The 15153-nt window shown below is 45.7% G+C and overlaps 1 protein-coding gene across 1 annotated transcript in view; it reads right to left on the minus strand.

The window, feature by feature from the left end:
• Positions 1 to 3173: 3173 nt before the first annotated feature.
• LOC119960282 (oocyte zinc finger protein XlCOF6-like) overlaps positions 3174 to 15153 on the minus strand; it is a 48082-nt gene continuing 36102 nt past the window's right edge. The window contains exon 4 of the mRNA XM_038788022.1: positions 3174 to 4098. Within this exon, the coding sequence (XP_038643950.1) occupies positions 3273 to 4098 (826 nt within the window). The 3' untranslated portion in view covers positions 3174 to 3272. The remainder of the gene's footprint in view (positions 4099 to 15153) is intronic.

The raw sequence follows: 15153 nt of genomic DNA on the forward strand, positions 1-15153 counted from the left end.
AACACTAGTTTGACCTGAATAGCACCCACTTAAGTCTGCACAGGAGTCAGGGATGAGAATCCCTGTTCACCATTTAGAATGTCTTATTGTCTCATTTTGGTATCGGGGGAATTCTAATAGTGGCAATCTCTCTCCATTTAAATGATATTGTTTTATTTAATACTTCCTGACAAAGCGGACAATTCACATTATCCAAAGTTATGCTCCATCTGTCAGGTTTTTTGCCCACTCACAACCTATTTGTAATCCTTTGCAGAGTCCTTAATTCTACTTCACAAATTACTTTCCTGCCTGTCTTTGAGGCATCAGAAAACTTAACAGCCAGACATTCAATCCCATCATCCAACACATTCAGACAGATTGTAAATGGTTGAGAGCCCAGCAATGATCCTGGTGAGATTCCACTTGACACATCTTACCCACCCAAAAATGACCCATTTATACCAACTGGCTGCTTCCTGTTAGCTAACCAATCCTCTATCCATGCTGATATGTTGATCCCACACCATGAGTTCTTATTTTGTGTATTAACCTTTGATGTGGCACCTTGGGAAATTCCTTCTGGAAATCCAGATAAATCACATCTACAGGTTCCCCTTTATTGACATCACTTGTTACCTCCTCAGAGAACCTTGATAAATTAGTCAATCACGATTGATTCCCTGAACCCCATTTTCAAACACTGGGTCAAAAGAAAAATCAAATCTCCTCTCCACCTCTGAATCCTTTGCCAATTACCTAAGATTACCACTTTCTGTTAAAGAGCCTGTCAACCCCTTTCACCTACTTTCCCGAAAGTGAACAAATTAATCAGGAAAAGTCCAACAAATTCAAATATTTTCCTGTTAAAAGTTTATTGATGAAACAGAAACGTGGTTAAAAAAAACTAATGGAAAATTACTTGAGGATCAAAGACAACCAGAGTAACAGGATGTTCACAATGTTAGAACATAGAACAGGCCCTTCGGCCCTCAATGTTGTGCCGAGCCATGATCACTCTACTCAAACCCACGTATCCACCCTATACCCGTAACCCAACAACCCCCCCCTTAACCTTACTTTTATTAGGACACTACGGGCAATTTAGCATGGCCAATTCACCTAACCCGCAGATCTTTGGACTGTGGGAGGAAACCGGAGCACCCGGAGGAAACCCACGCACACACGGGGAGGACGTGCAGACTCCGCACAGACAGTGACCCAGCCGGGAATCGAACCTGGGACCCTGGAGTTGTGAAGCATTTATGCTAACCACCATGCTACCCTATGTTCTGGGTCCCAAATGGTTTCCCTTCAGCTCCTCTGTACCCTGTTCCTGTGCTTCCCAACTTTGGACACGGGGCACTGAATCCTGGGGGTCACATCACCATCAGCCCTGGTCACCCCCCCCCCCCCCCCCCCCCCCCCCCCCCCCCCCCCCCCCCTTGATTGGTCGGATGTCCAGTTCCCTGTCAGCCCTCCAGCACCTTTCTGTCTCTATTAGCGACGCCCATTGCAGTTTCCCAACTGGGGACAGGCCGTTATTCTCAGCTAAATTCAGCCCTCAGCTCCATCACCTGGCTGTCAGTGACATGAGCAATAGAGACAGAAAGGTGCCCGAGGCTCAAATAGGAAGACAAAACTTGTGGATTAGGATCTCCGTAAAGGTCAGCACCTTCTTATAAAAAAATCAAATTCCCAGTCAACAAATTAAAAGATCACACAACGAGACTTCAAGTTTTATGACTTTTTACAACAAACAAACTAGAAGCTATTTTAACTCAGAAACCTACACAGTAAACTATAAAATAGAACTTTGCCCTTTTGAACAATTTAAAATCACACTCCACGATTATAGCTACTCTTTCCTGGAAGGCAAAACTTAAATTGTTTCAGAACCTGTCCAAAGTGATGATTCATTCCCGAGGATTTACTTCCGTTCTTCAACCAAGACACCGAGAAACAAAGGGAGAATAGAATAGAATGTGAACTAGCAAAATACATAAAAATGGATTGTAAACATTTCTATGACTACGTAAAAAGGAAATGTTTGGCTCAGACAAAGGATTTGTCCATTCCAGCTAGAGTCAGGAGAATTTAGAATGAGGAATAGAGATCTCTACAGCCACCTTGTTCAACACTCTGGGATGCAGATCATCAGCTTTTGGGGATTTATTCACTTCCAACCCCATTAATTTCTCCAGTACTACTTTTTCACCAATACTAATCTCTGCCAGTCCCTTCGTTCTCTGGTGTTTTGGGGACAATTTCTGTATCTTCCTCTGTGAAGACAGACGCACATTGTTCAGTTTCTCTGCCATTTCCTTACTCCCCATTATAAACTCTCCTGACTCTGCCTGGAATGGACCCACATTGGTCTTTGCTAATCTTTTCCTTTTCACATTTTTGTCAAAGCTTTTCCAGTCAGTTTTTATGTTTCTCACCAGTTTGCTCTCATCAGTTTCTTGATCCTCCTTTGCTGAATTCTAACGGATCTCATGGAATCTTTTAACTTTTCTTGTTCGCCACGGTTCCATTACTTTTCCTGGTGGATTTTTATTCCTTAAAGGAATCTATATTTGTTGTATATATGTGAATAAAAGTTGCAAAAATTCCAGAGGACCATAGGCTGCTCTCCCCTTTGACACAGAGAGAGCTGACTGGAGGCGATTTAACCCGAGGTTCAGCACACCTCAAGCGAGGGGCCTGGTTGAGAAGGCCGGGCCTTCATGAATAAACTCAGCCACGACGGGAGTTGAATCCTCACTGTTGACCTTGCTCTGCATCACCAACCAGTCGTCCAGCCAACTGAGCTAACCGACCCCCTGATAAATAAGTAATAATTCCTTAAATATTCGGTGTTCCCTGTACCAATCCGTTTTCCAGTCCACCTCAGACAACCTTCCCCTCATAACCTGATAGTTTCCTTCTGTGAGGAACACCCAGATAATTTAAACAAAAGAACCATGTAAACACCAGGGCCCATCTCCATGGCAACGTGGTACACTTTGGGGGGGTTTCAAACAGAAATGGAAACTAAATATCTTCAAACTTCCAAACACCCTTTCACTCTGTGATCCTTGTGCAATTTGAAGCCAGGTACCAGCAACAAGGCTCAAAGAGCATCAGCCCACTGGAGGCAAAGTAGTGAGACCGGCCAGTCTAGCAGAAAGAAACCCTTCGACCATCCCCACTGACCACCTGTCAGAATGAACAAAATGCAGTCCTGGGTGTAGAGCAGAAACAAGAACAGCAGAATCCAACCCCTGTAATCAATTGTGAAATTGTTGGTGTCACAACAGGTCCGAGGAAACAGACAATCCCGTCTCACATTGAGAGGTGGACGGTCTGTTCCCAGTGTGAATTTGCTGGTGTGTCCGCAGGATAGATAACCGAGTAAATCCCTTCCCACACTGAGAGCAGGTGAACGGCTTCTCCCCAGTGTGAACTCGCTGGTGTATCTGCAGGGTGGATAACTGAGTAAATCCTTTCCCACACTGAGAGCAGGTGAATGGCTTCTCCCCAGTGTGAACTCGCTGGTGTGTCCGCAGGTGAGATAATTGAGTAAATCCTTTCCCACACTGAGAGCAGGTGAATGGCCTCTCCCCAGTGTGACCTTGCTGGTGGCTCAACAGATGAGATGAATCACGGAATCGTTTCCCACATTGGGAGCAGGTAAATGGCCTCTCCCCGGTGTGAATTCGCTGGTGTCTCAATAGGTGGGACAAATTACAAAATCCTTTCCCACACTGAGAGCAGGTGAACGGCCTCTCCCCAGTGTGAACTTGTTGGTGTCTCAATAGCTGGGACGAATCACAGAATCCTTTCCCACACTGAGAGCAGGTGAACGGCCTCTCCCCAGTGTGAACACGCTGGTGTGACTGCAGACTGGATAATACAGTGAATCTTTTCCCACACTGAGAGCAGGTGAACGGCTTCTCCCCAGTGTGAACTCGCTGGTGTATCTGCAGATGGAATAACTGGGTGAATCCTTTCCCACACTGAGAGCAGGTGAACGGCCTCTCCCCAGTGTGAACTCGCTGGTGTGTCTGCAGGTTGGATAACTGAGTGAATCCCTTCCCACACTGAGTGCAGGTGAATGGCCTCTCCCCAGTGTGACTGCGTCGATGAGTCTCCAGCTCAGATGGGAATTGGTATCCCTTCCCACAGTCCCCACATTTGCACGGTTTCTCCATTTTTGGGTCCCCTCGTGTCTCTCCAGGCTGGACAATCAGTTGAAGCCTCGTCTACAGACACAACATCCAACAGGGTATGGTCCCTCCCCGCTCTGAATGTTATGTTTTTCAGGCTGTGTAACTGGTTAAAGCTCTTTACACAGTCAGTTGAAATGAAAATGAAAGTCGCTTATTGTCACAAGTAGGCTTCAAATGAAGTTACTGTGAAAAGCCTCTAGTCGCCACATTCCAGTGATTGATCGGGAAGGCTGTTACAGGAATCGAACCTGCCTTGGTCTGCTTTCAAAGCCAGCGATTTAGCCCTGTGCTAAAGAGCCCCAGCACTGGAACACTCTCACTCGGGTGTGTGTTGTGTGGGTCTCGGTGCTTTTCCAGTCACACTGATGTTTCCAGTCAGTTCACTGGAACACTCTCACTGGGGTGTGTGTTGTGTGGGTCTCAGTGCTTTTCCAGTCACACTGATGTTTCCACAGTCAGTTCACTGGAACACTCTGACTCAGGTGTGTGTTGTGTGAGTCTCCGTGCTTTTCCAGTCACACAGATGTTTGAAATCTTTGGTTGACAGTTTGGGCAAACATATGTCATTCCACAATCATAGTTTGAGGATATTCAGGTTCCAAGGAAGGGAGTGACTATCAGATCGAGATGTGACGTTTGAGATTTCTGTCAGTAATTCCTCCTCGTCTAATATCCTGTAAAAACATTTTACAAAATTCATCACTGTCAGTACAGGATAGAAACTCAGAACAGACAATTCTAGTTTCTATGTCATATTTTTTCCTCTCTTATTCCCCAAAGCTGCAAATCGCCATCCCACACACTTCCTCCATTCTCTTTTTTAAAATAAATTTAAAGTACCCAATTCATTTTTTTCCAATTAAGGGGAAATTTAGCATGGCCAATCCACCTACCCTGCACATCTTTGGATTGTGGGGGCAAAAACTACACAAACGCGGGGAGAATGTGCAAACTCCACATGGACAGTGACCCATAGCCAAGATCGAATCTGGGACCTTGGCGCTGTTGAGGCTGCAATGCCAACCACTGTGCCACCGTGCTGCTTCTCGCCCTCTATTCTTATTCTGCTGTATCTAATAATAATCTTTATTAGTGTCACAAGTGACATTAACGCTGCAATGAAGTTACTGCGAAAATCCCCGAGTCACCATACTACGACGCAATTCACCCTCCCTATTCTCCTGAAAATGCTAATTCTGGCTGATTGACAGATCCATGCTCACAGCTTCCTGTCCAGGAGGTCACAACAAATATGAGCTGCAACCAAAGAGAAAATGCTGGAAAATCTCAGCAGCTCTGGCAGCATCTGTAGGGAAAGAAAAGAGCGAACGTTTCGACCCTTTGTCATAGCTAAAAGACAGAGAAAGTGGGAAGTATTTACACTGTGGAGTGAGAATGGAGTCATCTTTTCCTGTCTCTCTGGGTGACTAATGCAGTGACATTGTCACTGGGTCGGTGTCTCCCCCCTGGTCTCTATGAGGTTGTTTGTGGAGAGAAGCCGGAAGTGACGGACAGAGAGTGGAAAATGTTCATTATTTCACATTCGGCTCTGGGGCCGCACTGGGGTTTGTAAACCCCGCCCCCAACACTGACCTCTCACCTGAGACCTCACAATGCCAGGGCAATGATCGACGGCAACTCCTAACCAATAGGGTTCAGGGGGCGGATTCGGATGACCGGACAGTTCTCCAACCAATCGGAGTGAATGAGGGGGAGGGACTGGGCCGAGTGAAGCATGCGCAGTGTTAATGGCGGCGCAGAGAAAATTCTTTCTCGGATCCATAATCCGTCAAGGTGGGAATGGCGGGACCGAGGGAGAGATGATCATCGCATCGTTGGACACACTTCGTAAATGCGTTACTATAAACCGAAAACCCGTAAGAAATAAACCTAACCGGTACCTGAGGGGGCCCTGAGCTGGGCCTGTAAGGGCTGAATTCTCACAGACAGGACTAATGGGGGCGCAGCCATCGCGGTCGCGCGCGAACGGGGGTTTGCGCTTTAAATCACTTTATTTGGGCACCAGCAACAGTGCGCACGCGCACCCACCATCTTATTGGGGGCAGCAGCACGGAGTTCAGGCTCAGTCGCCATCATTGGTGAGGCAACATTTTTCAAATGTTTTCATCATGACACTGTTTTACTGAGTTACAAATTCCTATTTATGAGACAGAACAATGATACATCTCCAGAACTGTGACAATAATTCAGATTTATTTTGACAGAATAAAGCTTTTCAGACATTTCAGAGAATGTATCAAAAGTACCATTTGACAGTGGAGCCACAGAGGAGATATTAGATTTTAAGGATAACCTTAGATAGAGGAAAGTGAGTGAGAGTCGGAGATTTTTAAGGAGGAAATCAAGAGCTTGGTGGCCCAATCAAATGATAAAAGGTCAGTAATGGTGGACCGAATAAAATCAGGAATGCTGTCATGGTCGGAATTAAATGAGTGCAGGGACCTTCTTTTTTTTAATAAATTTAGAGTACCCAATTAATTTTTTCCACTTAAGGGGCAATTTAGCGTGGCCAATTCACCTACCCTGCACATCTTTGGGTTGTGGGGGTGAAACCCACGCAAACATGGGGAGAATGTGCAAACTCCACACGGACAGTGACCCAGAGCCGGGATCGAACCTAACCCACTGCGCCACTGTGCTGCCCTTAGTGCTGGGATCTTGAAGGGGTGTGTGTGGAGGAGATTACAGAGATCAGGAGGATCACAACTATAGGAAAAGAAAATGGGAAATTTCACCTTTTGGTCCTTCTTAAAAGGAAAGTGAGCCCAGGGATGGGTAAACAAGACTTGTTTGTATTGTATTTGTTTTGACACGTGTACTGTGGTACAGTGAAGAGTATTGTTCTGTGTACAGTCATGAGATCATAAGATACAGGAGCAGAATTAAGCAATTTGGCTCATCGCATCTGCTCCGTCTTTCTATCATAGCTGATATATTCCTCATCTGCTATCCTGTATCTATCCTGTACTGATAGTGTGACCTTTGTGATCTCCTTTACAGGACATTGAGAGAGGATTTTCAGACTGGAAACACAAACCAAATATCACATTAAGATCCAACAGTGTCACTTGGTTGGTCAGAACCTCCCAGAGCTTGTTTGTTTCACGTGCGGCCATCTTGGTAAAGGGACAGTGACTGGGTGGGCTTCAGGGTCCCAGTGACCAGGAGAGAAAATAATTGATTCATTGATGTTATTGACACGCTGCACAGAGGGGCCTGAGAACTGAAGCCAGTCAGAGTGCAGGGAGGGAGGAAATTGTGAATAAGGAAAGGAATCATGAAGATAATGTAATCGGTTTGTTGGGCTGACCAACTCTCCTGGTGAAAAGCCTGCCCTGGGAGTCCATGCAAGTGGTGGATGAGGTGCTGCCAGAGTTGAGTGGATGGACACTGTCTGCAGGAGCTGTCAGAGCACAGATCAGTCTGGGACATTGTTTACGCAACCAGATATATCCAAACAGGAAAGTACAGGAAAGGAAATGAAAAATAGCTTATTGTCACGAGTAGGCTTCAATGAAGTTACTGTGAAAAGCCCCTAGTCGCCACATTTCATTTCATTTTCATTACGGTGCCTGTTCAGGGAGGCTGGTACGGGAATTGAACCGTGCTGCTGGCCTGCCTTGGTCTGCTTTAAAAGCCAGCGATTTAACCCTGTGCTAAACCAGCCCCTATTATTCTAGCCCGGGTCACTGTCCGTGTGGAGACACTTTCTCCTCGTGTCTATGTGGGTCTCACCCTCACAACCCAAAGATGTGCAAAGTAGGCGAATTGGCCACGCCAAATTGCCCCTTAATTGGAAAAAAATAATTGGCTACTCTAAATTGCTATAAAGAAAGAATGGGTGGATTTACAGGGAGGAAGCTCAAACGGAACATCACAGCATAATCTGATCTGAAAAAGTAATTCAGTTCCCCACGGCTCGAATATCATCAGTCTTTGGATTCAGAAGGAGAAATGTTTGTGATCTGCCTGTGAGACACCATTTAAAACATCAGCGTATCTGCCCTTTTCAGTCTCTATCCCTCTATTTAATCCCCATTCATGTGCCATCCAGATGACTCTTAAATGTTGCTAATGTGCCTGTTTCCACCACTCTTGTGTGAAAACCTATCCCGCACATCTCCCTTAAACTTTCCCTCTCTCATCTTGAACCTGTGCCCCCGTTGTAATTGACACTTCCATCCTTGGAAAAAGCCGTTGAGTATCCACCCCGTCTATGCCTCTCATAATTTTGTAGACCTCGATCAGGTCACCCCTCAGCCTCCGTCTTTCCAGTGAAAACCATCTTAGTTTATTCAACCTCTCCTCGTGGCCAACACCCTCGAGACCAGGCAACATCCTGGTGAAACATCTGTGTACTCTCTCCAAAGCTTCCACGTCATTTCTAATGTGGTGACCAGAACTGCAGGCAATACTGCAAATGCAGCCGAACCAAGGTTTTATATAGCTGCACCATGATTTCCTAACTCCTGTACTCAATGCCCTGGCTGATGAGGCAAGCATGCCATAAGCCTTCTTAATCACTTTGGCCACTTGTGTTGACACTTTTAGGGAATTGTGGACCTGCACACCCAGATCCCTCTGTATGTTAGTGTTCCTAAGGGTTCTGCCAGAGAACAGTATCATTCATACCTAGATTTGATCCTCCAAAACTCATCATCTCGTTTTTGTCCAGATTAATCTCCATCTGCCATTTCTGTGCCCAAGTCTCCAATCTATCTATATCCTGTTGTATCCTCTGACAATCCTTGGCACTATCAGCACCTCCGCCAATCTTTGTGCCATCCGCAAACTTACTAATCAGACCATCCACATTTTCCTCCAGATTATTTAGATATACTACGAAGAACAGAGGTCCCAACACTGATCCCTGCAGAACACCACTAGCTACAGATCTCCATTCTGAAAAACACCCTTCCACTGCCACTCTGTCTTCTATAACCGAGCCAGTTCTGTATCCATCCAGCCATGCCCACCCCGAATGTCATGTGATTTTAGTTTTTGTACCAGTCTGCCATGTAGCCTTGTCAAATGCCTTACTAAAGTCCATATAAACTACATCCACAGCCACTTCATTAATATTCTTTGTCACCTCTTCAATAAACCTAATCAAATTGGGGAGATGTGATGGTCCCCGTACAAAACCATGCTGCCCGTTACTAATTAGTCCATTTTCCTCCAAATGTGCACATATTTTGTCTCCAAGTATCTTTTCCAAAAGCTTCCCCACAACTGATTTCAGGCTCTCCAGCCTATAATTTGCTGGATTATCCCTGCTTCCTTTCTTGAACAAGGGAACAATAGTGGCTATTCCCGTGCTCTGGGACCTCGCCTGTGGTCAAGGAGGATGTGAAAATATCTGTTAAGGTCCCAGTTATTTCTCCCCTTGCCTCCCGCAGTAACCTGGGATAGATCCCATCCGGCCCCGAATGTCTACCTTAATGTAATTTAGGATTCATAGAATTTACAGTGCAGAAGGAGGCCATTCAGCCCATCGAGTCTGCACCGGCTCTTGGAAAGAGCATCCTACCCAAGGTCAACACCTCCACCCTTTCCCAATAACCCCACCCAACAGCAAGGGCAATTTATCATGGCCAATCCACCTAACCTGCACATCTTTGGACTGTGGGAGGAAACTGGAGCACCCGGAGGAAACCCACGCACACACAGGGAGGATGTGCAGACTCCGCACAGACAATGACCCAAGCCGGAATTGAACCTGGAGCTCTGAAGCCATTGTGTTATCCACAATGCTACCGTGCTGCCCCTCACCGTGCTGATACTCAACACTTCCTCCTGTGATAAATTGACGTTCTCAAGAGAGTTCACACACCTATCCTGACCTCAACATCCGTCATGTCCTTCTCCCTGGTGAACACAGATACAAAGTACTTTGTTTTTGAAAAATATATTTATTGAATTTCCAAAGATGAACAATAACAACAATATAAACAGGCAAGTATACAGAATATATAGGTAAAGATTCAGAAAAGTCACATCGATAGGTCTTTATAACAACAATCAAACTATCCCCATTTTATCCTAGCCCCCTTAACCCGCAATCGTGTCCAGTTCTTTAAAGATTGAGATGAATGGCAGCCACCTCTGGTAGAACCTCCCCACTGAGCCCCGAATGGTATATTTGGTCTTCTCCAGGTATGGAAATGATATCATATCCTCCAACCATGCGGATGCTTTAGATCAGGGTGGGCAAACTACGGCCCGCGGGCCGCAAGGTCTTTATGCGGCCCACCAAGATCAAGTCATAAAAAAAATGTTAATTTTAAGGTTAATGGGGGAGGGCTGTTGGGTTACTGGTATAGGGTGGATACGTTGACTTGAGTAGGGTGATCATTGCTCGGCACAACATGTGTTTCATGTGAAGTTTCTACTTTAAAATATTAATTAATAAAAATTAATTGCTTTTTTCTTTAAAAACCTTTTATTTGGCTATTTTAAATATTAATTATTTTACTTAATATACTATGCGGCCCTTTAAAATTGTGAATTTCTGAATGTGGCCCTTGCACGGAAAAGTTTGCCCACCCCTGCTTTAGATGGAGTGGGAGATTTCTAACTGAGTAATATTCACCTCCTATCAAAGAAGCAAAAATGAGAACGTCGGCCCAACCCCCGAATGGAGCCGGAAAGTCCGAGACTCCAAATATTGCTGCCAGTGGGCCAGGTTCTGGGGCCACCCGTAAAATCTGAGATTTCCTATCAAAAAGGAAACCCAGTAGATAACAAGGTGCCGAATGTTGTGAGTATCCTCATTGTGTTATCTACAGAGGGTCTGAAATATACAGAAGTAGACCATCGGCGTAGAGTGATACCCGGTGCTCCACTCGACCCGGCAGATACCCTTCCACTCATCGGATGACCTCAAAACTATTGACAGAGGTTCAATAGCAAATGCAAAGAGCAGCGGGGAAAGGCAACAGCGCTGTCTATTGTCCTGCCTCATGGAAACTATTATAAAGATACCGTATTCGTACAGATGTTGGCTTTAGGGGCAAGAGGTACAGTTACGGCCAAAACTAAATCTCCCGGAGGTAGTTCCATTCCACCCTATCCAATACTTTCTCTGCATCCAAAGATACGATGACTTCAGGTCCCAGGGCAGTGGCGGGGAAAAGGGCAATGTTTAAGAGGTTTCGGACATTGTCTGACAGCTGTTGGCCTTTAATAAAGCCTGTCCGATCCTCAGACACTATAACTGGGAGACAGGGCTCCATTCAGGAAGCCAGGACCTGAGCCAGCAGTTTATCATCTGTGTTAAGAAGTGAAATGGGTCGGTTTGACCCACGTTCTACTGGGTGCCTTCTGGCGGATTGCAGCCACCAATACATTTCAGTGTTTCTCCTGGGAATCACGGGGTGTCCAAGTTCCAACTCCTGCTTTCCTCTATGGTCGGGATGTGCAGACCATCTAGAAAACTCTTCATACCTGAAGTGTTTGGAGAAGCTCTGACTCATACAGCTTATGGTTATACGAGCTGAAAGCAGCATTAACCTGGAGAGGAGCTGAAACCAAGTTACCTTCCTTGTTCCAAACCAAAGGGGTTTCTCGAGAGGCAGTCTGCCTCGAGTTGATATGCAGGAAGTCAACCCACCTCCTCCCCATGTTCACACACGGTGCCCTGGAACGCCGTAACTGATGTAGGCCTTATCCGTAGATATCAATTCAAATTGGAGCTGTAAATTTGTTCTGTGTATCAGTCGATCTGGGGTTGGGGCAAGTGAGTATTGACAGTCAACTTTCAAGATGGAGTCCACCAGCCTTTGTCGTTCCACTCTCTCCGTTTCATGATGTGATCCTGATATGAGATCATCTTCCCCCCTTATGACGGCCTTTAGGATTTCCCAAAGTGCCAAAGGAGATATTGACTCTATTTTGTTGACCTGAATAAAGTCTGCTATGGCAGCAGACAAATGCCCACAAAATTTATCATCAGACATCAAAGTGGCGTCTAGTCTCCAAGGTGGGTGTTTGGAAGGACCAAAACCAAAACGAAAATCAACAAAATGAGGGTCATGATCAGAGATGACAATCGCCGAGTATTCGGCTATCACCACTGAAGGAGGAGGGACTTAACAATCAAAACGTCAATTCGGGAATAGGCACGGTCAACATGAGAAAAAAAAGGAAAATTCTTTCCTGTTTGGATGCAGGGAAGGCCATGGACCCCCCCCGCCCCTCACCAATCCATCCCATAAATGAGGGCAGTGCCCTGGACATCCCAGATGGGCTCAGAGATTTAGTCATGGAACAGTCCAATCACGGGTCCAAGGCACAGTTCAGGTCACCTCCTAGAATCATCGATGCGAATATAAGTCAGGGAGGAGGTTCACCGAAGAGTTTCCAAAATTTGGATCATCCCAGTTAGGAGCAGAAATGTTTACGAAAATAACCGGAGTGTTTTCCAGTGAACCACAGACAATAATATAGCGACCATTGGGATCGTCCATAATCCGAGAGGGGGTAAATTGTCCTATTTATGGATTAGTATTGCCGTGCTTCTAGCCCGACCGTTAAAGCCGGAATGAAAGACTTGTCCCACCCAATATCTGCAAAGCCTTATCTGGACATTCACATACAGATGGATTTCCTGTAGAATACGACACCCGAGTTTAGACCCTTAAAATGAGCAGAAACCCCAGCCTGCTTCACTGGACCATTTACCCCAAATATTCCAGGTTACAAGGCCAAGTGGAGATCTCCCATTAATTCCTACATCGGGGTCAGCCATAACTTCTGAAGAATATCAAGCAAGGGATCTTGACAAGCCAAAGGTGAGGAGATCCATCCAGGACGACAACCAAGCCCAGTACAATGACCAGACAGACACAGAGTAGTGACCCCGTCAAACAACTAACACCCTCTCCATCCCTCCCTAACCCAACAACACCCATCAGTAATATTACCCAACAATCCCTTATCTCTAAATCTCTACACATCATAATCCGACCACAACAATATTCTGAGCTCCTATTCACACGGTGTTTGGGACGAGGAGCTGCAGCCCACCCACTTTTGTCCCTCCTGTCAGCTAACCTCATCCTGAGCTGGGAGGCTCTCCAATGAACCATAGACTCAAAGAAAAACTCTTACATAGATATAATTCATAATGCAACCAGAGTGCGAAGAAGAAAAAGTACAACACGTGTAAAACCCAACAATAACTTCATATCCTAAATTTTATACAATGTAAAAACTCCTGAACCTCAAAACACAGAGTAACTTAGGGCAGCAGGGTAGCATGGTGGTTAGCATAAATGCTTCACAGCTCCAGGGTCCCAGGTTCGATTCCCGGCTGGGTCACTGTCTGTGTGGAGTCTGCACGTCCTCCCACTGTGTGCGTGGGTTTCCTCCGGGTGCTCCGGTTTCCTCCCACAGTCCAAAGATGTGCGGGTTAGGTGGATTGGCCATGCTAAATTGCCCGTAGTGTCCTAATAAAAAGTGAGGTTGGGGGGTGGGTTGTTGGGTTGCGGGTATGGGGTGGATACGTGGGTTTGAGTGGGGTGATCATGGCTCGGCACAGCGTTGAGGGCCGAGGGGCCTGTTCTGTGCTGTACTGTTCTATATACAAACACAGTAACTCGACTATATACAGACAAACACAGTAACTCTTAAAAAATCAAACACATTCAGAACTCCCGAACGTCACAACGCAGAATAACTAATAAAACAGAGCTCAAATTGAGTTTCTGAACAAATTAGTTTGCCTCTTCAGAAGAGGTGACGAATTGATCCTTTTCTCCGACGGACACACAAGAAGCAGGCTGGAGAGATCAAGCCAAACTGGAGAAACGTTGATATAAAACAGATTTCACCCTGTTAAAGGCTGCCCTTTTCTTCGCCAGGTCCGCACTCAGGTCCTGCTGTAACCGAACGGAGAGGCCTTCCCAGTGCTCCCTGGGCCAGTGAAGGACCTGTTCCTCCTCCTTAAAATTATAGAACTGAACAATAACCGCATGCGGGGGTGTTTTGCCTCCGCGAACGATTTTCAAAGTCACTCAACTTGACCCTTAGACTCTTATTCATTTCCACTACTGATGATAGACTAGTTTCTAATGAAGAAACCCAGTCGCTGTGATCAGATAAGGCAATTTCCATTGTGATAACCTGACAGGGCCTGGTTTTGAGCCCAATTAAATTGAATATCTTAAATTAAAGAATTTAACACTTTACATTAAACTGCAGTCCAGATTTGGAAACCTCCTTCGTCCAGGTCCTTAATGGAAATATTGAACAATTGCACCAAGAACTGATCCCTGCGATACTCCACCAGTTACATCTTTCCACTCTGAAAAGGACCCATTTATTCCAACTCTCTGTTTTCTATGTGACTGCGGTTACAATCAACATTCATCTTCTGAAAGCCCTTGTGTGGCCGGTGACAATGTGCGGCTGTGAAAGCTGCAGCATCAAGAAGCCGGACGAGGCTCCAATAAAAGTGTTTGAAATGAAAGGACTCAGACGGATATTCCGTGTGTCACGGACGGCAACGTGGACAACTGAGTGGGTGCTGGAGATAGCTGGTGTTCAGAGGAATTTGTTTGAGGCAGTGATATCGAGGAAGCTCACGTGTTTTGGACATGTGTTGTGAATAGGGAGTGTTTGGAAAAAGAGGTAATGCCAGGCTAAACATCTAGAAACTGTGTACAAGGATGGCCCGGGTGGATAATATCAGAATGTGGACTGACCTCTCAATGGGACAGGCAGGAACAGCAGCGGAGAAATCAGTGAGAGAGATTGTCCCGAGTGCGACCAACACTCGGATCGAGGATGGATAAAACACAAGACAAGATACCGTCGTGGTGGGAAAAGGACTATTTATCTCGGGGTAGAGTATTTGATTGGACTGAGGATTGGCTGTCTGACAGAAAGCAGAGGTTGGGGTAAATGGGTCCTTCTCTAGCTAGTGAGCTGTAACTAG

This window comes from Scyliorhinus canicula, unplaced genomic scaffold (assembly GCF_902713615.1).
Source record: "Scyliorhinus canicula unplaced genomic scaffold, sScyCan1.1, whole genome shotgun sequence".
Classification (NCBI taxonomy): Eukaryota; Metazoa; Chordata; class Chondrichthyes; order Carcharhiniformes; family Scyliorhinidae; genus Scyliorhinus; species Scyliorhinus canicula.